This window comes from Canis lupus, chromosome X (assembly GCF_011100685.1).
Source record: "Canis lupus familiaris isolate Mischka breed German Shepherd chromosome X, alternate assembly UU_Cfam_GSD_1.0, whole genome shotgun sequence".
NCBI classification, from domain to species: domain Eukaryota; kingdom Metazoa; phylum Chordata; class Mammalia; order Carnivora; family Canidae; genus Canis; species Canis lupus.
The window spans coordinates 55,151,854-55,177,939 of record NC_049260.1 but is presented as its reverse complement, the minus strand read 5'-3'; the positions used below and the strand labels follow the sequence as shown (position 1 = coordinate 55,177,939).

General features: G+C 37.9%; 1 protein-coding gene across 7 annotated transcripts in view; it reads left to right on the top strand.

Annotated features, from left to right (window-relative positions):
- Positions 1-25,291, top strand: part of TEX11 (testis expressed 11) — a 311,539-nt gene extending 286,248 nt beyond the window's left edge. For 6 of the 7 annotated variants that reach the window (XM_038587641.1, XM_038587640.1, XM_038587643.1 and 3 more), the window contains 2 exons: positions 24,267-24,431; positions 25,036-25,291. In XM_038587641.1, the coding sequence (XP_038443569.1) occupies positions 24,267-24,431; positions 25,036-25,107 (237 nt within the window). In that variant the 3' untranslated portion in view covers positions 25,108-25,291. Of the gene's footprint in view, positions 1-24,266; positions 24,432-25,007 lie in introns of all 7 variants that reach the window. The other variant, XM_038587642.1, reaches the window with a different exon arrangement.
- The last annotated feature ends 795 nt before the right edge of the window (positions 25,292-26,086 follow it).

Sequence of the window (26,086 nt, the reverse complement as noted above, 5' to 3'; positions counted from 1 at the left end):
ATATTAATGGTATCCATATACTTAATGGATATATCACATTTTCTTTATCCACTCACTAGTTGGTAGACATTTGAGTTGGTTCCACTTTTTAGCTATTATGAATAATACTGCTATGACATTTGTATACAAGTCTTTGTGGGACCTGTATTTTCAGTTCTCTTGCATGCATGAATTTCTGGGTCATATGGTAACTTTATGTTTAACTTTTTGAGGAGCTACAATCTGTTTCCCAAAGTGGTTGCATTATTTTACATTCCTACCAGCAGTGTATGGGGGTTCTAATTTCTCCACATCCTCATCAACACTGACTATTGTCCATCTTTTTCATGATAGCCATTCTAATGGGTACACAGTGGTAGCTCATTGTGGTTTTTATTTGCATTTCCTTGATGGCTAATGGTGTTGATAATTTTTTATGTGTTCATTGACCATTTGTATGCCTTCTTTGGAAAAATGTCTATTCAATTATTTTCCCATTTAAAAAATTGAGTTCTTGTTGAGTTGTAAGCGTTACTTATGTATTCTAAGTACAAATCCTTTATCAAATATACAATTTGTAAATATTTTCTCACAATCTTTGGCTTGTCTTTTCATTTTCTTAATGATATCATTTAAAAAGAAAAAGTTCTAAGTTTTGATGAAATCTAATTTATCACTTTTTTCTTTTATGGTTCATGTTTTGGTCATGATAAGAAATCTTTACGTATCTCAAATTTTGAAAGATTTTCTCCTGTATTTTCTTGTAGAAGTTTTTATACATTTATCTCTAACATATATGTTTATGAGCCATTTTTAATTGTTTTGTTTATGGTGTAAGGTAAGGATCTCTTATTTGTTTGATTTTCCATATGAATATCCCTCCTGTGCTGTTTGATTTCGGTTTTCTCAGTTGTAGGAAATAATACTTACTCTGACTCTCACAATGAGGTTTTAAAGATCAATTAAAATAATAATATGTATTGTAAACTTCACAGCTCATACACATGTAAAGTGGTATTGTTATTATAAAGAAGCTATAAAATGTTAAAGTTAAATTGCTTCCTTAAGGTCATATTAAAGTCATTATTTGAGTTGATGTTAAGAACTGAGGATCCTGACTCTGCTTTGGGCTCAGTTGCCTCTTCATATAAAAATATGTACAAACCATAGCAGATGGTGGAACAGTATAAAAGGGTAACAACCTGGTACAAACCAGCATCAACTTCAAAACCTCTCAAAATTCTCCCCGAGCTATGTAATTATGACCTGTGTGAATTTTATTTTATTTTATTTTATTTTTTATTTATTTATTCATGAGAGAGACACAGAAAGAGAGAGGCAGAGACACAGGCAGAGAGAGAAGCAGGCTTCATGCAGGGAACCCGACATGGGACTCGATCCCAGGTCTCCAGCATCACGCCCTGGGCTGAAGGTGGCGCTAAACCGCTGAGCCACCCGGGCTGCCCTTAAGTTTTAAAAAAACATTAGCATTGGACATTTTGGAGATATATATATATATATATTACTTTCTTTTGGGAAGAAGAGAAAATTCTATTTCTAAGCCATGAGCCTCATCTGGACCTTCAGATGTGTTCGCCATAGTAACTAATACAAACTAAAATTAAATTGTACTGTAAATCCAAATTGATCTATTTCCATAGTCTCTATATAAGGCCTAAACTACTCTGAGTATTTTTTTGCCACTTTTATTCTATCTATTACTGTTTCATCTCCCTGGTTCTTGGATTTCCTGCTAGAGACATTAATGTTTTTCTACTTCTTTGACAAGTCTCACATCCATTGTTGCTCATCCCCTGAAACGTGGTGAGATAGTTCACTTTCTTATGCAGAGATTAATTTAATAATCCTGTTGGCTCCTTATATAATATATGTTGCTTTTTCCTGATTGATTGAATGTGCTCTTTTGTTTTAAATGCCTGGAAGAAAATTCTGCCCTTGGTTGACTTTTATAATGACCAGTTAGTCATTCATTATTTATTGAGCTATTTATCAAGTGCCTCCATACTCTGGCAAAATGGCTGTTGCACAAATATAAAACCTCACATCTCAAAGTATCTTGCTTTACATTTTACAAAGCATTCTTACATCCATTATTCCATACAATCCCTTCCCCCACCGCCAGCAATAGTGTGGAGAGTGCTGTTATTATCCTTGACAAATCCTTACAAGTGAGGAAATTTTTAATTTTGAAAAAAAGTCAAGTTACCCTGTTGGTGGTATCATGGTGAGCATAGCTGCCTTCCAAAAAAAGTCGAGTTACCAATGTGAACTAAGTTCATATGGATAATGGATGAGAGTCAGGACTAGAACTCCGGTCATCTGACCTTACTTCCAGGGCTCTTTCCACCAGAACACACATCTTTACCTGCTCTTGCTAAGATTCAGTTCAAAGGAGAGGCTCAACTTGGTATTCAGAAGCTACTGCCAATGAAAAATCAGGAAGGATGACTGACTTGTGTGCTTAAACAGGCAAGCCTATATATAGTAGGTTCATATTCTAGATTATCTTTAAGAGAAAATCGATTGCTTTTTTTTTCTTTTTTTTTTCTTAATTGAAATTTTATTTTGAAATAATTGTAGATTCACATGCAGTTGTAAGAAAGAACACAAGAGATCTTATATATGCTTTTCCCAGTTTCCCCAATGGTAACATCTCATAAAACAATATCACAACCAGGATGTTGACATTATTAGTCAAGATACAGAACTTCTCCATCACAAGGATACCTCAATGTTGCCCTTCTCTAGTTCCTACCTACTTCTTTCCCACCCCAGGTCCTCCTTAATCCCTGGCAACCACTAGTCTGTTATCAATTTCTATAATTTTGTCATTTCCATAGTGTTCTATATGTTGATCATACAGTATCTAATTTTTGAGTTTTGGAATCATATAGTGTACAACATTTTGAGATTGGCTTTTTCAGTCAGCAGAATTCTCTGGAGATTCATCAAGTTACAAGTTGTTGCGTGTATGTTTGTCATTGTTTTTTATTGCAGAGTAGTATTCCATGCTATGGATAAACTGGTACTACAGTTCACTTAACCATTCACTCATTGAAGGACACCTGGGTTGTTTCCAGTTTGGGGCTATGACAAATAAAGCTGCTGTAAACAGGCTTTAGTGTGAACGTGAGTCTTCAGTTCTCTGGGATAGTACCTAAGAAGGCAATTTGCTGGCTCATATGGTAATTGCATGTTTAGATTTTAAAGAAATTGTGTCCAGAGCGTCCATAATATTTTACGTTCTTGCCAGAAATGTGTGAATAATCCAGAATCTCTACATCTTTGTCAGTATTTGGTGTTGTCACTATTGTTTTTATTTTAGCCCTTCTGATAGGTGTGTCACAAATCTTATTGTGGTTTTAATTTGTGTTTCCCTAACAGTTAATGATGCTAACCATCTTTTCATGTGCTTATTTGCTGTCTGTATATCCTTTCGTTGAAATGTCTGTTTGTATCTTTTGTCTATTTTGTAATTGGATTGTTGCTTGTTTACTGTTAAGTCTTGAGAGTTCTTTATATAGTCTACATACTAGTCAGACATGTGGTTTGAAAATATTTTCTCCCAGTTGCAGCTTGTCTTCTTATCAGCTTAACAAGGTCTTTCACAGAAGAAAAGGTTTTTTGGGGGGTATTTTTTTGTTTTTTGTTTTTTGTTTTTTTAGAACGAAAGTTTTTAATTTGTCCATTTCATCAACTTCATCTTACTGATCCTACTTTTGGTGTCAAGTACATTGTAGAACTCCTTGCACAGCTACATCCCAAAGATGTTCCCGTTCCTCTGTTGTTGTTGTTGTTGTTGTTGTTGTTGTTTTAAGTTTTATAGTTTTCTGTTTTACATTTAAGCTTATAATACACTTTAAGTTAATTTGTGTACGAGGTGTGAGATTTAGATTATGGTTCATTTTGCCTATTGTTCTAGCATCATTTTCTTGACAATGCTGTCTTTCCTCCAATAAATTGCTTTTGTACTTTTGACAGCAATCAGTTGAACATATTCAGGTGAGTCTATTGCTGGGCTCTATATTCTCTTCTCAATGTGTCTATGCCTCTGCCAATATCACACAGTCCTGATTACTGTGACTATACAACAAGTCTTAAAATCAGGTAGAGTGATTCCATCCACTTTATTCTTTTGCAAAATTTAGATGTTTTAGTTCCTTTGCTTTTCCATGTTTATTTTAGAATAATCTTGTCCATGTCTACAAATATTTTTTCTGGGATTTTGATAGGAATTGCATTCAACAGTATTCATTTCTTAGGACTGCCATTGCAAATTACCACAAACTGCTTTATAACAGAAACTTATTCTCTCACAGTTCTGGAGGCTAGAAGTCTGAAATCAAGGTGTCAACAAAGCCATACTCTTTGAAGCTTCTACGGGGAGGATCCTTCCTTGCCTCTTCCTAGCTTCTAGTGGTTTCTGACAAAGTTTGGCATTCCTTGGCTTATATATTCATCACTGCAATTTCTATCTCTGTCATCACATGGAATTCTTCTTACGAGTCTCTTGTTTTTCTTCTCTCTTGTTATCAGGACACCAGCCATTATTGGATTAAGGGTCCATCCTACGCCAGTATGATCTCATCTTAACTTAATTACCTCTGCAATGACCCTGTTTCCAAAAATGGACACATTCTGAGGTTCCAGGAAGAACATGAATTTTGAGGGACACTATCCAACTCAGTGTAGTATATATATATCAAGAATTGACACCTTTAGTTATACCTCAATTGAAAAAGAATTGACATCTTTATTATATTGAATCTTCCAATGCATGAACAGAGTACATCTCTTTATTTGGATTTTTTTTGTCTCTTTGGTTAGCATTATGTACTTTTCAGCATACAAATCCTGTACATGTTTTGTTATTTTTTAAAGATTTTCATTTATTCATGAAAGAGACACAGAGAGAGGCAGAGACACAGGCAGAGGGAGAAGCAGGCTCCCTGCAGGGAGCCGGACGTGGGACTTGATCCTGGGACTCCAGGATCATGCCCTGGGCCAAAGACAGGCACTAAACCACTGAGCCACCCAGGAATTCCTGTTTTGTTATTTTTATACTGAAGTATTTCAGATTTTTTGAGCGATTGTAAATGGTGTCCATGTGTTAACTTCTAATATAGTTGACTCTTGAACAACATGGGAAATAGGGGTACCTAACATTGCACAGTCAAAAAAATCTATGTATAACTTTTGACTCCTCAAAAACTTAACTATTAATAGCTTACTATTGTTGGGAAGCCTTACCAATAACATATTCAATTAACACATATTTTATATGTTACATGTATTATATACTGTATTCCTACAGTAAAGGGAGCTATAGAAACAAAAATGTTATTAAGAAAATCATATGGAAGAGGAAAACATTTATAGTACTATACTGAATGTATCAAAAAAATCCATATATAAGTATACCTGTACCATTCAAACCCATGTTGTTGAAGGGTCAACTGTATAAAGAAATACAATAGATTTTTGTGTGTTTGTCTTGAATCCTACAACCTTGCTGAACAGACTCATTTCTGGGATTTGGGGAGGAAAGATTCCTTAGGATTTTCTATGTAAACAATTATGCCATCTGCAAATAGGGTCAGATTTGCTGTTGATTTGCTGTTTGGTTTGTTTTAGGGTCTTTCTTTTTTTTTATTGAAGTATAATTAACAAAGTGTTCATTTCAGGTGTATAATACAACAATACAGCAATTTTATGCATTACCCAATGCTCATCAAGATAAATGTACTCTTAATCTCCTTTCTGAAATAGGGACAGTTTTATTTCTTCTTTTCCACTACATATGCCTTCTCTTTCCTTTTCTTGCTTTATTGTACTAATTAGAGCTTTCAGCACTATGTTAAGAGTGGTGAGAGTGGGTATTCTTTCCTTATTCACTATCAGGGGGAAAGTATTCAGTCTTTCACCATTAAGTATAATGTTAGCTGTAGGTTTTTGTAGAGATTCTTTATTAACTGAGGAAGCTCCCCACTCCCATTTTTTTTTCCTGATTTCTATAATGAATAACTGTTGAATTTTGTCACATGCTTTTCCTGCATCAGTTGGTATAATCAAATGACTTTTCTTCTGTATAATATAGTGAACTACATTGGCTGATTTTGAATGTTAAACCAGCCTTGCATCCTTGGAATAAACCCCACATGGTCATGGTGTATAATTCTTTTTATATATTGATTAATTCTATTTTCTAATGTTTTTATTAACGATTTTTCATCTATATCTATGAAGGATATTGGCCTATAGTTTTCTTTTTGTATACTGCCATTGTCTGCTTTTGGTATCAAGGTAATACTAACTTATAATAATGAATTGAAATATGTTCCCTTCTCTTCCATCATTTTGGAAAAGGTTGTATAGATTTTATGTTCATACTTTTCTGAATGTTTGATAGAACTCTCCAGTGAAATTATCTGGGCCTGAATATATTTTCAAGTGTTGTTAAATTACAAATTCACTTTCCTCAATAGTTATAGAGCTGTTCAAATTTTATATTGGGTGAGTTGTGATAATTTGTGTTTTTCAGTGAAGTGACCCAGTTTATCTAAGTTGTCAAGTTTTTGTGTATAGCAGTCTTTGTATTATTCCCTTATTATTCTTTCAATATGTGCAGGGTCTATAGTGATATCCACTATTTCATTAATTAGTCTTCCCTTTTTTTTCTCTGTCATTCTTGGTAAAAGTTAGTAAGTTTTATCCATCTTGTCAAGGAACCAGCTCCTCCATTGATTTTCTCTATTTTCTTTGTGTTTTCAGTTTTGTTGATTACTGCTCTTTATTATTTACTTTGTTCTACTTGCTTTGCACTCAGTTTGCTCTTTTTCTAGGCTCCCTAGATGAGAACTTAGATTATTAATTTGAGACTGTTTCTCTTTTTTTCTAATGTATGTATTTTAGGGCTGTAAAATTTGTAAGGAAATGTAAATTTCCCTGTCAGGGATACCTGGGTAGCTCAGCGGTTAAGCATCTGCCTTTGGCTCAGGGCGTGATCCCAGAGTCCCAGGATCGCGTCCCACTTCGGGCTCCCTGCATGGTGCCTGCTTCTCCCTCTGCCTGTGTCTCTGCCTCTCTCTCTGTGTCTCTCATGAATAAATAAATAAAATCTTTTTTAAAAATTTCCTTGTCAGTACTACTTTAGCTGTATCCTACAAATTTTGCTATGTTGTATTTTCACTTTCAGTTATTTCATTCTATTTTATTTCTCTTAAGACTTCCTCTTCGGCTCATGCATTACTTAGAAGTGTGTTTAGTTTCTAAGTGTTTACAGATTTTCCTATTATCTTTCTGTTATTGAACCCTAATATTATTGCATTGTTGTCAGAGAACACGGCTTGTATGATTTCAGTTATTTAAATTTTTTGAGATTTATTTTATGGATTAGCATGTGATCTATCTTAATATATGTTCCACAAACACTTGAAAAGAATTGTATCCTGTACTTATTAGGAGAATTGTTCCATAAATATTGATTAGATCCCACTGGTTGATGGTGTTGCCAAATTCTTATATATCTTTGCTGATTTTCAAACTAGTAGTTCTGTTACTGGCTGAGCAGGCATGTTGAAATCTCAAACTACAACTGGAATAGTTTAGCTCTCCTTTCACTCCTATTGGTTTTTCCTTCACATATTTTGTGACTGTGCTGTTAGATGCATATACATTTATGATTGCTATATCTTCTTTGTAGAGTGACCTTTTTATCAGCATCTTTCTGTTTATCTGGTGATTTTCTTTGCTCTCAAATCTACAATCACTAATATTAATTTGCCACTCCTGTTATCTTTTAATTAATGTTAATGATATATTGTTTCCATCTTTTTACTTTAATCTTGCCTATAATTGTATATTTAAAGTGAATATCTTGTAGACAGCATATAGACAGCACATTTTTTAGTCCACTTTGCTAATCTCTTTTAATCAGTATATTTAGATCACTAATCTGTTAGAGCATAATCTGCAACTTCATTTTTTTTGTTTTGTTTGTTTTGTTCTCTCTGCTTTTCATTTCTCTTCTCTCTTTCCTGCCTTCCTGTGGATTACTTGAACATTTTCTAGAAATCCATTTTGCTTCATCTGTAGTGTTATTAACTGTATTCTTTGTATAGCTTTTTTTAGTGGTTTCATTAGATATTGTGGAATGTGGGTGTGTATAAGACCTATTACTACTGTCCACTGCTGTCATCATGTTACCAGTTCAAGTATAGAAACCTTACCTCTCTTTACCCTACCCCACTTATAATTGTCCTAAATTTTTCTGTATGTACATTTAGAGCCAGATTAATGTTATGATTTTCACTTCAACCTTCAGCCAATACTCAAAGGGAGAAGGAAAGCTTATTGTATTTACCTATATAAAAAATAGGTTTACCATTTTCTTTTTTCTTTTTTGATTTTGCAAGATTCTTTTCTTGAGATCATTTCTTTTCTGTTTGGAGAGCTTCCTTTAGCCATTTTTTTTAAAGATTTTTAAAATTTATTTATGACAGATACAGAGAGAGAGGGGGGCAGAGACACAGGCAGAGGGAGAGGGAGAAGCAGGCTCCATGCAGGGAGCCTGACATGGGACTTGATCCCGGGTCACCAGGATCATACCCCGGGCCGAAGGCAGCGCTAAACTGCTGGGCCATGCACTTAAACGCTGAGCCACCTCACTGCCCTAGCCATTTTTTCAAGTAGGCTCCATGCCCAACGTGGGGCTTGAACTCATGACTCTGAGATTGAGAGTCACATGCTTTACTGACTGAGCAAGCCAGGCACTGTGCCTTTAGCCATCTTTAGCCAAAGATCTGTTGATGATAAATTCTCATAGTTTCCCTTTTTCTGATAAAGTCTCTATCTCTCCGTCATTCCCAAAAGACATTTTTGTTGGTTATAGGATTCCAGGTTGATGATCCTTTTCTTTCAGTACTTCAGAAATATTGTGCCACTTCTCTCTGGCCTCCAGGGTTTCTGGTGAGAAATTTACTAACTTGTTTTCTCCCTATAAATAAAGTGTTGTTTTTCTTTGACTGCCTTCAATATTTCTTTGTCGTTAGTTTCCAAAATTGGACTATGATGTCTCTTGGGTGGATTTCTTTGAGTTTATATCGTTTGGGATTCACTCAGCCTTGTGAATCTGTAAGTTTATATCTTTTGCCAAATTTGGTATCTTTTAACACATAATTTCTTTGAGTACTTTTTTGGCCCTACCTTCTTTGTCCTCTCTTTCCAGGACTTTGATGACAGGAAGGTTAAAACTGTTCTCATTGTCCCACAAGTCCCTGGTGGCTTTATTATCTCATTTTTAATCTATTTCCTTCTGTTGTTCCAATTGAGTAATTTCTGTTGTTCTTTGAGTTCACTGATCTTTCCTCTGCCTCTTCCATTCTCCTGTTGAACCTCTTCATTGAGGTCTTTTTTCCCTTTTTAAAAATTTGTTAGTGGTTTATTTATCAAGAGAAACTATTCCATAACCCCAATATTCATGTTTCATAATTCAGGAACACAAGTCAGTGACAAACTTCAATGGAACTCAACCTAAAAAATTATTTACATTTCAGAATCACTTTGCATACCACCCTTCTTCATCTCTCTCCTCAAAATCTTACATGGAATCATAATTTCTGTAGAAATCTGCAATCTTGCTTGGTTCGGCCACAGCAAACTTATAGAAAACTGCAACCCCCAGGGATACAGCAAATGTTCCAACATATGAAATCACAGACACTTGGCCAAAAGGCCTCACATATGAGGTTTCCTCAAAGCACTGGAAGTCATGGTAGTTATTCTCCTCAACACCAACCTCAAATCCAACGTCTTTCCTAACTGATAACTCATGGAGGTTTTTATTTCAACTATTACATTTTTCAGTTCTAAAATTTCCATATGTTCTTTTTAAAAATATTTATTTATTTATTTATTTATTTATTTATTTATTTATTCATTCATTCATTCATTCATGAGAGACACACAGAGAGAGGCAGAGACATAGGCAGAAGGAGAAGCAGGCTCCCTGTGGTGAGCCTGACATGGGACTCAATCCCAGTACCCTGGGATCACAACCTGAGCCAAAGGCAAATGTTCAACCACTGAACCACCCAGGTGCCCCCCATACGTTTTTTTTTAAAATATCTTCTCGGGTTTTGCTGAGACTTTCTACTTTTTTCTATGAAGTATGTACATTATGGAAGCATTTTTATGATGGTTATTCTTTTAAATTTTTTATTTAAATTCCAGTTAACATACAGTGTAATATTAGCTTTAGATGTGCAATTTAGTGATTCAGCACTTCAGTACAGCACCTGGTGCTCATCACAAGTATCCTTAATCCCCATCACCTATTGAACCCATCCCCTCACCCACCTCCTCTCTGGTAACCATCAGTTTGTTCTCTATAGCTAAGAGTCTGTTTCCTGGTTTGCCTCTCTCTTTTTTCCCAAAGATCATCAGTTTTATTTCTTAAATTACACAGATGAGTGAGGTCATATGGTATTTGTCTTTCTATGACTAATTTATTTCACTTAGCATATAACACTCTAGCTCCATCCACATTGTTGCAAATGGCAAGATTTCATTCTTTTTGATGGCTGAGTAAATGTTGAGTTGAATTAGTTCTTCATAGATCTTGGATACTAGCCCTTTATCTGACACATCATTTGCAAATATCTTCTCCCATTGTGTAGGTTGTCTTTTAGTTTTGTTGACTGTATCCTTTGCTGTGCAAAAGTTTCTTATCTTGATGAAGTCCCAATAGTTCATTTTTGCTTTTGTTTCTTTTGCCTTCCTGGATGTATCTTGCAAGAAGTTTCTGTGGCCAAGTTCAAAAAGGGTGTTGCCTGTGTTCTCCTCTAGGATTTTGATGGAATCTTGTCTCACATTTAGATCTTTCATCCATTTTGAGTTTATCTTTGTGTATGGTGCAAGAGAGTGGTCTAGTTTCATTCTTTATTTTTCACTTTTTAAGGAACCTCCATACTGTTTTCCAGAGAAGCTGTACCAGTTTACATTCCCATGAACTGTGCCAAAGGGTTCCCCTTTCTCTGCATCCTTGCTAACATCTGTTGTTTCCTAAGTTGTTAATTTTAGCCATTCTGACAGGTGTGATGTGGTATCTCACTATGGTTTTGATTTGTATTTCCCTGATGATAAGTGATGTAGAACATCTTTTCATTTGTTTGTTGGCCATCTGTATGTCTTTAGAAAAATGTCTCTTTACATCTTCTGCTCATTTTTAAATTGGATTATTTTTGCTTTGGATGTTGAATTTTACAAGTTCTTTATATATTTTGAATACTAAACCTTTATCAGATATGTCATATGCAAATATCTTCTCCCATTCCATAGGTTGCCTTTTAATTTTGTTGATTGTTTGCTTCACTGTGTTATGATGGTTACCTTAAAATCTTTGTCAGATATTGTAACATTTCTGTAATCTTGGTGTTGGCATCAATTGGTTGTGTTTTTTTCATTCAGTTTGAGTTTTTTCTAGTTCTTAGTATGATGAGTAATTTTTTATTGAAACCTGGACATCTTATTTTTTATTTTTATTTTTAAAGATTTTATTTATTTATTCATGAGAGACACAGAAAGAGAAGCAGAGACATAGGCAGGGGGAGAAGCAGGCTCCCTGCTGGGATTTCTCTGACACTGCTATGCCAGGGAAGAATTTGGCCTTGTTACTTCAGGTGGAAATAGACACTCAGGTTCCCCACTTGATCTCCATTGATACTCAAGGTGAAGGATTCCTTGATTCTGCTGGGTGGAGATGATGCCCCACATGGTCTCTACTAACATCATGGCGGAGGTGGCCTCATTATCTGCTGGGTGATGGTTAACGTCCTGCCTCTTTACAAATGTTTGCAGACTTTGTTTCTCCTTTGTTTCATCTTCTCTGGGGGTGGAAATCTAGATTCCACAGATAACTCAGAGGGTAGGGGAATGCCTCATTACCAGCTGTTGAGGATGAAAGTCTTGTCTCCCTATCTGACATTCTCTAATACCATGCAGACAGTGGTTGGGGTGCCTCCTTACACCCTCACAAAGATAGAAATTTAGGCTCCCCACTTGGCTTTTGCTGGAGTGGGTGGGGCTGGGACCACAGTTTTTTCTGTGATGTTTAGCTGTAATAAAATAGTTAATGTCTTAAGGTTTTTGGTCTTGCACTGGTGCCCTTTTCCTGGTCCTGTCTAGAGAGAACAGACTTTTCTTGAGGCTATCATTTGGCTATGCCTATTGGCATCTCTAGCACCAACTCCCAGATATATGAAATAATTGAAAACCCAGGGAACTCAACACTGTATCATTCCTTGTCCCCAAGGTCCTTAGCCAGTCTCTCTTCTTCTCTCTACCTTTCAGAGTCTTCTTATATTTGTTTTATGAATAATGTCTTTTTGAAGTCTTCTTATGGTTATTTTATAATGTCTAGTATTATAGTTATACTTAGTAGGAGGAATAGGGATAAGTACATCTACTCCATTGCATAGAAATGGAAGTTCCCTGGTTCATTTTTATGATCATACAGAAACATAGATAATAGAGGGAAATCCCTACACTTAAAAGGGAAAAACCAAACCTCCCAGCTGACATCAGAGTCACAGAAAGTCACAAAGGCATGTTGCATAACTGGCAAGAAGCTCAGAAGAAAGCAGTCTCTTTTCTTTTACAAAGGAAGCTAAGGTGATTCAGACTACTGAGCTCCACTTTCTATGAGTTTGCTCCTCAGAGTATATAGTCCATGGACCAGCAGCATCAGCATCCCCTGGGAGCTTTGTAAGAAGTGTAGAATCTCAGGCTCCATCCCAGACCAACTGAATCAGAATCTCCATTTTAACAATATCCTCAAATGACTTATATGCACTGTAAAATTTGAGAAATACTGTTTACTCGTTTGTTAATATCACCTTTTCATGTTTGGTCTTCTAGTTCAATTGACAGAATTATTACTTTTGACAGTCTTTATAGCTTATAAGCAAGACTTAGTATCTAAAGGAAATGAAGGGTAAATATTCATTCATTGACTGATAGAATTCAGAACTGAAATTAATGATCTTTAAGGGCATCTATTTCAATTTTATTATTTTGTAAACTGAGGCCTTGAAAGATTAAAGATTACACAAACTCATGCAACTCTGTAATAGCAAAGCTGAAAATTAAACCTGGTGCACTTTCTTCATAGTACAATGGTCCTTGGGTTTTCCTTCATCTAAATCTTTCTTCTTCCAAGCTTCACATCTCCTTGTAGCTGGAATTGAGGTTAATGTAAAAATATCTTTGATCCAGGCTTGGATATCATGTCTCTTCTGGATTTCTATAGTTAGTTTCCTAAGTGGTCTCTAACTCTTTCTTCTCTTCTCCAGTTATACCTGTTCATCCTTATTAAATGTATCTCCCTAAAACACAAACGTTGTTATATCACTCCTTTTTCCTCAAGTCTCCTTACCACCCCCGCCCCAAATCTCTGATAGCTCTGCATTTTCTAAGTCCTTACCCTCACTCCCAAGGTTATCTATAACTTCATCCAACCCTCCCCCAAAGACAGTGTTTTTCCCACACAATTATAGGCAATATTCTCCTTATTATCAATCTTCACCTCTTCTCCCTTCTTCCTCTTAGAACAAAAGCAACAACATGTGCCTCACTAATCATTTTTGTGGAGGTCTCATTTTCTCCCACTACCTTTCTCTCAGCAAAAGAAGGAACTAAGAGGCGCCTGGGTGGTTCAGTTGGTTAAGTGTTTGCCTTCGGCTCAGGTCATGATCTCAGGGTCCTGGGATCGAGACCCATGTCAGGCTCCCTGCTTCTCCCTCTCCTACCACAGCTCCTCCTCCTTGTGCTAGTTCTCTCTCTCTCTCTCTCTGTTAAATCAATAAAATCTTTTAAAAAAAGAACTAAACTACCTGAATCCTTGCTTCCTGTTATCACTTTGTACTTTTTCCACATCATCTTCCTGCTGCTTCTCTTCACTTAAAATCTGTGTCTTCTGTCTCTTCATTATCAGTGTTGTCATGAACTAGCACATTCTGAGCCCAATTTTTCTTTCCTTGGTTAACTTCAGTTTATTATCCTAAGTGACCTTGGCATCCATGTTATCAAATTCATCCACTTCCCCAGGGTTGTTTTAAATTTTTTTCACTTCTCAGTGTTTTGTTCTTCTTCAGCCACTGCCTGTACCGCATATAAGCTCCACTTCTAAGATTGTCAACTCAGGTTTTCTAGTTACTATAATCTTACTTCCCCAGACCTATTCTTTGCTCTCACATAGACTTCAAATAACTCAACTCTTCCCATTCTCTTCTAGTCCAGTGTAACCACATTCCTTTTTTCCTTTTCTTTCTTTCTTTCTTTCTTTCTTTCTTTCTTTCTTTCTTTCTTTCTTTCTTTCTTTCTTTCTCTTTTCTTTGATCATGCCTGCTGTTTCATTTTTTCCTAGCCTAGTGATCCACCACCATCAGTTCTTCTGTTAATCAGCAGAATTACTAGAGAAAAACATAGAACTGTCCAATACAAATTCATGTTAAACTTTAAATGGGTTCTTATCACTGCTCACAAATCCTTTCTTTCCTATCAAGTTTTTTGCAAACTCAAGTAAAATGGCTACTTCAAGCCTTTTCTGTTCTCATAAGAAGCCTTTCCTACTTTCATAAAAACTTAGAACTGGGGATCCCTGGGCGGCGCAGCGGTTTAGCGCCTGCCTTTGGCCCAGGGCACGATCCTGGAGACCCGGGATTGAATCCCACGTCGGGCTCTCGGTGCATGGAGCCTGCTTCTCCCTCTGCCTGTGTCTCTGCCTCTCTCTCTCACTGTGTGCCTATCATAAATAAATAAATAAAAATTAAAAAAAAAAAAAACTTAGAACTGCTTTATGTGACCCCAGTAGATGGTCTCATCGTATCTTTTTAATTGAAAAGATTAAGGACATCACGTATAAGTTCCCCCACTGGCCCATGTCTCAACCATAACATTCTGCCATTGTACTTATTTACTCATCTTAACCTTTTTCTTTTTTTTTTTTTTTAATTTTTATTTATTTATGATAGTCACAGAGAGAGAGAGAGAGAGAGAGAGGCAGAGGGAGAAGCAGGCTCCATGCACCGGGAGCCTGACGTGGGATTCGATCCCGGGTCTCCAGGATCGCGCCCTGGGCCAAAGGCAGGCGCTAAACTGCTGCGCCACCCAGGGATCCCCTTAACCTTTTTCTGAAGAGAGATTCCCTCAGCCTTATACTGTGAGATCAATCTTCTTATACCTCCTGAAGCATGAAGCACGTTACCAGCTCTCCATTATTTTCAGTCTCTGTCTTTCTACAGATCTTTCCCTTCTGCTCTAAAAATGTCATAGGTCTCCAACAAATGGAATATATACCATGTTCCTGAATGTGAACGCTTATTAATAGGACTCAGTTTACCTAAATTCAATCAAAATAAAAATCTCATAGGATTTCTTAGTAGGATTTTTTTAAATGAAACTCGATAATTCTAAAATTCTTCCCCCAAAGAAAATAAGCCATAACCGCCAGTGCATCTTTGAAAAAAAGACTTGTCTGATCAAATATAAGTACTATAAAATGTTACTAATTTTGAAAGTATTACATTAAACAAAAACACAAATAATAATAGAAGAGGATAGAGCCAAGAAAAAGACCCACATTGTGTGAGAATGTAGTACGCAATGAAGGAAGTATATCAAATCATTGAGAGAAAGATGGTCTATTTACAAAATGACATTAGGACAATTTAAAAAGTAAACCTAAATCCTTATCTTTAAACTGAGAGATGGTATAACACAATGGTTGAACACAAACTTTGGAGCCAGACTGCCTGTTGAAAATCTGGCTACACCATTTATTAGCTGTATGACCTTGGTCATAACACCTAACTCTCTGTGCTCTGTCTCCTCATCTATAAAATAAAGATAATAATAGTACCTACTTTACAGTGTTATTAGTAATATTAAATAATATGTGTGAGTACTTAGGTGTTTAGCACATAATAAGTAGTATATAAGTGGTTAAGTATTCATACTGTTTTTTACCTCATACCATGCACAAAAATAAAGACCAAAAGAAAGAAAGAATATCCAGATGGAATAAAGAGCTAACCAGGATGGGCACCTGGGTGGCTCAGTCATTTAGGCCGCTGACTTTTGATTTTGGCTCAGGACATGGTCTTGGGGTCCTGGGATTGAGCCCCAAGTGAGGCACTATACTCAGTGGGGAGTCAGCTTGAGACTTCACTCTCTGCCCCTACCCCAGCATTCATGCTTTCTCTCTCTCTCCCTCCCAAATCAATAAATAAATCATTTTAAAAAATATTGTGGGGCACCTGAGTGGCACCTGGGTGGGCTCAGTCCGTTGGGATCTGACTCTTGATTCAGCTCAGGTTGTGATCTCAGTGTCATGGGATTAACCCCCATATCTACTTGGGATGCTCTCATTCCCTCTTCCTCTGCCCCTTCCCCCACTCTCATGCTCTCTCTCTCAAATGAATAAATAAATCTTTAAAAAATAAAACAACATAAAATCAAAACTATAAAGATATTAGGAGAAAATATAGAAAAATAATTTTTTTAATTATGAGATGGAAAGGACCCATCCAGAAGCTGATACAGAAAAAAGATAAATTGTTACATAAATTTTATTAAATATTTTATTTATTTATTTGACAGAGAGAGAGAGAGAGCAAGCACAAACAAGGGAAACAGCAGAGGGAGAAAGAGACTTAGGCTCCCCACTGAGCAGGGAGCCCAATGTGGGGCTTGATCCCAGGACTGTAAGGCAGACACTTAACCAACTGAGCCACCTAGGCACCCCTCAGTTACATAAATTAATAAATGACCCAAGATAACACAGAAAGCTTTAAAATAAGCCACAGACTTGGATAAAATATTTGGAGCATTTTTATTTTTATTTATTTTTTATTTGAGTATAGTTGACACACAATGTTACATTAGTTTCAGATGTACAACTTAATGATTTGACAAGTTTATATATTATATTATGTTCAGAAAAAGTGTAGCTACCATCTGTCCCATTACATCACTATTACAATATCATTTACTGTTTTCCTTATGCTATGTCTTTTATTCCTGTGACTTCCATAACTGGAAGCCTGTATCTCTTTCTCCTCTTTATCCATTTTGCCCAACCCCTATTTGCCTCCACTTTAGCAATCATTCATTGTCTATATCTATAAGTCTGATCCTGCTTTTTGTTTGTTTATTCATTTGTTGTTTGGATTTATTTATGAGTATACTCATATGGTATTTGTCTTTCTCAGTCTGATTTATGTCACTTAGTATAATACCTTCCAGGTCCATCGATCCATGTTGTCTCAGGTAGCACGCTCTCACCCTTTTTTTATGGCTGAGAAATATTGTGTGTGTGTGTGTGTGTGTGTGTGTGTGTGTGTACACATACACACCACTTTCCTTATCCATTTGTCTGTCAGTAGACACATAGGTTGCTTTCATATCTTGGCTATCATGATGCAGTAAGCATAGAGGTGCATATATCTTTTTGAATTAGTGTTTTTGTTTTCTTTGGGTAAATACCCAATTGTGGAATTATTGGATCATATGGTATTTCCATTTTTAATTTTTTGAGGGACCTCTATACTGTTTTCCACAGTGGCTGCACCAGTTTGTATTCCCACTGATGCATAAGGGTTCCTTTTTCTCCACATCCTCACCTACACTTATTATTTCTTGTCATTTTTATTTTAGCCATTCCAACTGCTAAAAGGTGATATCTCTTTGTAGTTTTGATTTGCATTTCCCTCATGATGAGTGATGTTGAACATCTTTTCATGTGTCTGTTGACCATCTGTATGTCTTCTTTGGAAAATGTCTACTCAGGTCCTCTATCCATTTTTAAAGCATTTTTTAAAAATTTCATTTATTTATTCATGAGAGAGAGAGAGGTAGAGACACAGGCAGAGGGAGAAGCGGACTCCATGCAGGGTGCCTGACGTGGGACTTGATCCCGGGTCTCCAGGACCATGACCTGGGCCGAAGGCGGTGCTAAACCGCTGAATCACCCGGGCTGACCCTCTGTCCATTTTTAAAACAGATTGTTTTTTAGGGGTTGAGTTATGTATATTTTTTATATATTTTGGATATTAACACCTTATCAGATATACCATTTGCAGATAACTTACCCCATTCATCAGGTTGTCTTTTTATTTTGTTGATGGCTTCCATGCTGTGCAAAAGCTTTTTATTTTAATGTAGTCCCAAGTCCTGTAGTTTATTTTTGCTTTTGTTTCCCTGACCTTAGGAAACATCTAGAAAAATGTTGTTATGGCTGATGTCAGAGAAAGTACTGTCTGTGTTCTCTTCTAGGATATTTTTTTAAAGAATTTATTTATTTGAGAGAGAGAAAAAGCACAAGTGGGCAGGAGGGGCAGAAAGAGAGGAGAAGCAGACTCTCTGCTGAACACAGAGCCCAATATGCGGCTCGATCCCAGCTCCCTGGGATCATGACCTGAGCCAAAGGCAGACACTTAACCAACTGAGCCACCCAGGTGCCCCTCTTCCAGGATTTTTATGATTTTAGGTCTCACATTTAGGTCTTTAATCCATTTTGAATTTAATTTTGTGTATGGTGTTAGACACTGGTCCAGTTTCATTCTTCTATATGTGGCTGTCCAGTTTTCCCAGCACTGTTTATTGAAAATACTTTTTTCCCCATTGTATATTCTTACTTCCTTTGTCATAGGTTAGTTGACCATATAATCGTGGCTTTATTTCTGGGGTCCCTATTCTGCTCCATTGATCTATGTGTCCCTTTTTAAATTAAAAATCAGTAAGGAAAAGATTACCAGCCCCAGAAAAAGGGCAAAACTATGACTAGGTAAGCTACAAAAGACTTTCAGTTGGCTAATAAACACATACAAAAGTTGTTCAATCACAGAATTAATCAAGGAAATTATGTAAACGAAAATTTTTGTTGTTAAAATCAGATGAAAATGGAGAGGTTTTCACTAAATTAGAGGGTGTGCTTGGGAAAATATGAAAAATATAGAAGGTAACCAGTCAAAGGAATACTCAGTCAGGAGTGAGTGCCCCTGGCTTCTATTCTCATCTGTGCCACAAACACACGATGTGGTCCTGGGTAGATGACACTGAATCTCTTGGCCTCAGTTTCCTTAGAAGGAGGTTTCTAGAGATTTCCACCTCTGTAATGGCAGTATGAGAATCTGAATGGACATGTTCCTGAGGAAAAGAACCATACTGGTGGAAATTATAGAAAAAAACAACTAGGGGAGCCTGGGTGGCTCAGTTGGTTAAGTGTCTGACTCTTGATTTCGACTCAGGTCATGATCTCAGGGTCATGAGCTTGAGCCCCAGGTCAGGCTCCTTACTAAGCAGGGAGACTGCTTGAGGATTCTCTCCCTTTGCCCCTCCCCTCGCCTGCTCACTCTCTCTGTGAGTGAAACAAACAAAACAAAAATAAATAAATAAAACAAACAAAATAAATAAATAACAAACAAACAAAAATAAATAAATCTTCAAAAAAAGAAAAAGAAAGAAAAACAACTATTTAAAGTCTTTGGAAATTATTTTAAGAACATATAGAAAATGAAAAAGATCTATTCAAGAAAATCTGTTAAATCTTAGTAAGAACCTTGAGAGTTGGTGCTACTTGAGCCATGACCCACTCGCTCCCTGCCTCACCCCCAGCTCAGCATGATGGAAGCTCCACTCCAGGAAACTGGCCAAGGAAATAATATTCCCACTCCCCTAAGCCTCCCAGTCAAAGGATATGATGTCCCACAAAGAACAGCAGGCTGCCAGCACTTATTATCCCACCTTCAGCTCCAAGGTACAGAGGCTAAATTTTTGGCAAGTATGGCCAAAAGAGTGAGGCCTCCCTTCCTTTTCCCAGCCCCACTTATAGGGCAAAGGATCTACCTCAGGCAAGTCAGACCACTGGGGCCCTTGCCCCAGCTAACTCTTAGGGCAGAGGTTCCCCACCCAAAGAGGCAAGCCAAACACCAGAGACTACCACCTTACCCAATACTCTGCTCTAAGAGCAGGTATATCACTCAGTAGAAAGGGGTCCACTGTCCCCCTCCTCAAAGCTCTGTAGCAGGAGCTCGGAGATTCTTCCCCCAGGTAAGGGCAGTCTATAAGAATAGAGGCTGTGTCCTGAGATTAACATAAGAAGCTTCACATGAGGGGAACAGACTTTGCCACAAAAAGGAGTGAATTACTGGCACATGCTACATACAACATGGATGGATCTTGAAAGCATTACGCTAAGTGAAAGAAAGACACTGGTTATAAAGGACTACATACTGTGTGACTCTGTTTATCTGAAATGTCCAGAATAGGCCAGTCCATAAGAGAGAGAAATTAGATTAGTGGTTGCCCAGGGGTGTAGGGGGAGTTTTAGGAGATATGGGAACTGACTAATGGGTATGGGATTCCCTCTAAAGGGGATAAAAGTGTTCTAAAATTAATTGTGGCAATGATTACAGAACTCTGTGAATATGCTAAAAACCATTGAATCATGCACTTTAAATAGGTAAATTGTATGGCACATGAATTATATCTCAATAAAACTGATGTACACAATAATCACTTCAGGAACCCTGAGGAGAGAACCTAAAAAGACAGGCATTTGTGTTCCTAACACCTACAGTTTTGTTAGAGATATATATGACTGCTGTATTTATTAATATTGTTGAGAACAGAAGAAACTAGCTTCAATTATGAGCCCCAGAAAGAGCCGATACCTCTGTTTACCATCATTGACTTGTATTTCACCTAGGCCAGTCTGTGTCACTTTGGGGTGAGTACTGCATGATGCATTACTTTGTTCAAGATTGATTCTCCCAAGCAATGCTGGACATGAGGGCAGCTAATACAAAGGAAAATAAAGCTCCTGTGGTGTTTCCTAGTTCATTGAATGGCACCATCATTCTTCCAGTTGCTCAAGCCAGACATCTAAGAATCATCCCCCATTTCTAGTATATAACGAAGTCCTGTCAATTCTGACTCCTAAATATCTCAGATTCATTCACCTCTTCCCATCTTCCACCATCACCAAATTAGTTCAAGTTATCATCTTTACCTCAGCTACTGCAGGAAACATTAAGCTGGTCTCCTTTCATCTCTTGCTCTCTTACATACTTTTCTCCATCCAGTGACCAGAATGATGTTTTAAATTTTCAAAACTGTAACCCCGCTTAATCTTCTGTAGTTTCTCATTGCTCTTAAAGACCAAAATTCCAGGGGCACCTGGATGGCTCGGTGGTTGAACATCTGCCTTTGGCTCAGGTCATGATCCCAGGGTCCTGGGATTGAGTCTCGCATCGGGCTTCCAGTGGGGAGCCTGCTTCTCCCTCTATCTATGTCTCCACCCCTCTCTGTGTGTCTCTCATGAATAAATACATATCTTTTTTTAAAAAAGACCAAAATTTTGAATGCGGCCTACAAGGCTCTGCTTCCCTGTCTGTTCTTATCTCGATTCACTCTTTCCCTCACTCTCTGCCTTGTTAGCCACACTGTATTCAGCAGTGTTATGAGTTACCATTACCAACTGCTAGACAAACCTAATGGCTTCTTTCTTTACCCTGGCCTTCATTATTGACCACTGCTTCTTCACTGAAATTCTTTGTCCTTTATTTTCACACTGCTCTTCTGTGTTATCTTTTCACTCATACCACCCAACTGTGAACATTTCCATTATTCTTCACTCTTCTGTTCTCTATAATTCTGTCTTTCAAGTGAATTGATACATTTCAAGTATTACCTAAGTTCCAGTCCATATCTGCAACAGCCTACCTATCTTCCAAATGATATACATACCCTGGATGAAGCACAGTCACATGACTTCTTTTCTTTAAAACTTTCTAAAACACTTAATGAACTAATGTGCATCAAACTGCCCCAAGAGGATATATGTAGAATGCAGCATGTCCGAGACATATTTGACAACAGAACCCTGTTGTTACTGACCATCTGTTTTTCATGACACTAATGTTCTGAGGAAAAGCACTTAGGAAATACTTAGGTAGCCCTATCCTACATTTCTGGTCCTATTTCCCACTAATTTCCCTACATAAACTGCCTGCTTAGGCCAAACAAGTATTAGCCCCCACTCCAATCCCCCAAGACATGCACAACCTCAAGCACAGTCCAGGTCTTTATTTGTTCTGTTTTGCCCACATGGAATCCCTTCTCTCTTTCTCTCTCTCTCTCTCTCTCTCTCTCTCTATATATATATATATATATATATATATATATGGAGATTTATATATATATATATGGAGATTTATATATATATATAATTTGTATTGAGATATAATTCATATAGCATAAAACCCACAATTTTAAAGTCTATAGTTCAGTGGTTCTTAGTATGATTTCTCTCTGCCCTTGTCCTTGACAAGCACCAATCTGCTTCTCTTGCATTTGCCTTCTGTGGAGATTCCATATACTCTCTGTATATCTGAATCCTACTCATCTACCCTAAGGCCATGTTTGTTTGTTCAGTCATTTGTTCATCCATTTGGTTGAAATCACAACACTGTCAGACACTGTGCCAAGCTGTGACTATACAAAGATAGATGCCGTGGTACCTTCAAGGAACTCCCTGCCCTAGTGGAGGAGACAGACAATACGATATTATAAAGTGCTGTGGTAGTGCTATGAACAAAGGGCCATAGGAACAAAGTGGTGTGGATAATAAATGGTGGAGGGGGGCAGGGAATGTCTCATGGAGGAGGGAGACTTTGGTTGTTGATTCATTTGCTCATTCATTCATTCATGCATTGATGACATAAATTCAACCATCTGGCAGAGGAGATAAATATGTAAACACTGTCAAAGCAATGTGATAGAAGTTGTATTAGAGGAACATAAAGCTTGCTATGGGAGCAGAGAGAAAGGAGTACCTAACTCTGCTTGTGAATTTGAAGAAAATGTAGATGTTTACCAAGTAGACAGGGACAGGGATGGCATTTCAAGCAGAGACTAGACTTCCTCTGACTGTACCAGTCTAATGCTCATTTTTTAAAAACTGAATTAGAGTACCTAATGCCTCTGTCACTCTGACTAGCCCTTAATCACATACCTTGTATGGTCCTCTTTGTACATTGGATGCCTTGTCTCCCCAAAGGCAACTACGTGTCCTTTAGTATAAGAGCTTTGTCCCTCTTAACACCCTCCTTCTCAGAGTGTTTAATGCAGTGATTTCCATAGACCCAAATGAGTAAAAGAATTTCAGCTGAGATGTCATTGACACTCCCAAGAAACTGCAGCCCAAGTCTTCTATCACATTTCCCCCTTCTGGGGCCTGTTGTATAGATGAAGGGCTTTAACCTGGATTGAGCACATGAATGCTGCCTTTGTGGTCCATCTCCTATATAAGAACTTGGAAAGTAGCTCCTCAGACTAATCCCTTTCACTATTGCAAAATCTTATGATCAGCCATGTTAAATACTATGCTTAGGTGAAGGGACCATCTTAGAAATGGGCCCTTTTGTTCATAGCTAAGTACAAATTGTCAACACAAAAGACTAATATTTTGTTTAAATTACAATTGGTTGACTTTAAATAAAACCAATTACCCTCCAAAATCAGTTTTCACCTTAAAAGCAAAAACTGAGATTTCCCGGAGAAGGAATTCTGCCTTGAGACTGTAACATTAAAATCCTGCCGGAGTCTCCAGGCTGCTGGCTTGCCCTACAGATTTCAGACTCAAGATTACAACATCAACTCTTACCTGAATATACAGCCTGCTGGCCTCCCCTACAGATTTCCAACTTGCCAGTCCCCACAATTGTGTGAGCCAATTCCTTAAAATAATGATATATGTAACATCTAAAGACGAATATAATTTCTATTCTAAATACACACTGATTAAGGTCAAGGAAATGAACAGATTCAATAAAAACTACTTCTTGACAAGCTTCTCTGAGAAGTAGAGATAGATACTGGGGAGATAATTGACTGAGGACAGCACTAAGGGGAGCCCCAAACATGATACAGGGTTTTCTCCTATGTCAGGGAGACCGATACTCAGTCCAGGCGGGCCTCAGTGCTTTCTCAGTTTAAATATCACTTCATGAGGTCTTGCTCTGGAGCATTCTACAGCTGACAAACCTTCAAGATGCTCTTCTCCTACTCTCAAGGAGCTCTGGCTCCTTCCCTGGTGTTAGCAGAGTACCCATTGTTTGTTTAATAATAATGGGACACAGCAGTAATATAGTCAATGCTACAAGGACTGTGACAGTAATAACTGTAAACCCACTGTTCTTGGATTTCAGAAAGGCTACCCAGAAACAGAGATTCTCTGGCTGATGATCAAGTCCTGGAATACTGGAATATTTATGTATGGCAGGAACAAGTATGTATCTGCAGAAAAATGGTGTGGCCTAGCATTGCGTTTTCTTGACCGCCTTGGCTCCCTCAAGAGAAGCTATGAAACTCAGGTAAGGAAGGGAAAGGGCTACAGGTGGATGGTATGACACGGAGGGGAAGAGAGGTTCTATCTGGGCAACCAGTTATAACTCAGTCCTTCCTTCCTTGGCTGGAAAATGATTCTGATCATTGTTCCTCTCAGTAATTCCATAGAACTGCAAGACTTAGAGGACTGTATACAGTAATGCCCTAGAGTGAAAACTAGGAAGGATGGTAAACAGGGGGGAGCCTAGGAATATCAAATGGAATCTAAGAAGAATGCCAAGATAGAGCTCTGGAAAGATGCATCACTATCAATGCCAGTGCAAGTAGGGAAGGACTAGATACTGTGCAAACAGTGACTGTTTATGAAGGCATTTTCTCCAGGAAGTAGTCTGAGTTGCAGACTTCTGGGCCACTGGCTAACCAGGAGATGCTTAGTGGGGGCGGGGGGGAGTCTTGCCACCAAATAAGAGCAAAGGATATTTTACATGTTAAGCTCCTGCTCCCTTATAATAGCTGCCTGGCCTAGTAAATGGACCTAGTGCAATGAGGGTCCCTCTTCCTTAAGAATCTGGAATACTGTGCCACATTTCCTTTTTTATCAGGAAATCTATTTGCTGTTCTCTTTCCCAGATGAATATTCTGTATAGTGAGCTGGTGGAAGCATTAGATAGAAAGAAGGGTTCACTTTTTAATGAAGAGTGAGAAGTGCTGGAACATGGAATATGAGCAAGCAAGCTGACAACAGCCTGCAAAGGATGCATGGTCCGGAGACACTGAATATTTAAATTCTTGCCAGACTTCCTCCTGAGCTTTTGTTTGTTTTCTCAGGCCCCATTTTCATGTTGTTTAAATGACACTTTCTAAAATTAAAGCATTTTGACTTTTACTGCGGTGACCAGCTCATTTCTGGGGGACAAATAAATTTTCCAAGGTGCTAAGGATGTTATATATTGAAAGAGCCCACATGAGAGCAATATGACTCATGCCCCGTGTGAACAGAAGGAAATGTTCATCCGAGTCCAACACAGGTTGCGTTTCATTCCAGAAGTGCTCAAATTCCCACTACCTGAAGATAACAGAACCATGGACTCTTCATCAGAAGGTGGACCTGAGTCACTATTGGGCCCAGGGTTGATCAGACTCATAAACTGGCTTGATGACCTCACTTGATGAGAATGGGTTGTCCAGTCTCTGTCAGAGTATATCCTATGACAGAGAACTCGCAAGATAGCTCAATCCATCTTTTTTGCCCTCTGGTAAAAAGCCCTTCCTCAAACTGAACAGAAATTTGTCTCCCTGTAGTAATCTGCTCTCCCTGTCCCAGATGCCCTGTGGGGAACTGAAGACAGAAGTCAGGCTCCTTCCTGTCCTCCTGGCTTTTTCTTCTGGTCGGACATCCCTAGACCCCTCAGCTGTTCCTCATCTGATACAGGCCCCTCACCCTCCAGGAGCCAATTCCCATGTTCCAGTGAGGTCTGATCCATGTAGAGGTCAGCAGCCTCATTCTGGCTAGACTTACAGTAGTGTACTATGAGATCACCTCGGCTCCCCCCCCCCCCCCGCCAGTTGATTTGTATTAACATTGTTTAAGTTTTGATTTCGAAATAGTTTCAACTTACAGAAAAGATGCAGATAAGCACAAAGAACTGCATACACCCTTCACCCAGCTTCCCTGTGTCAA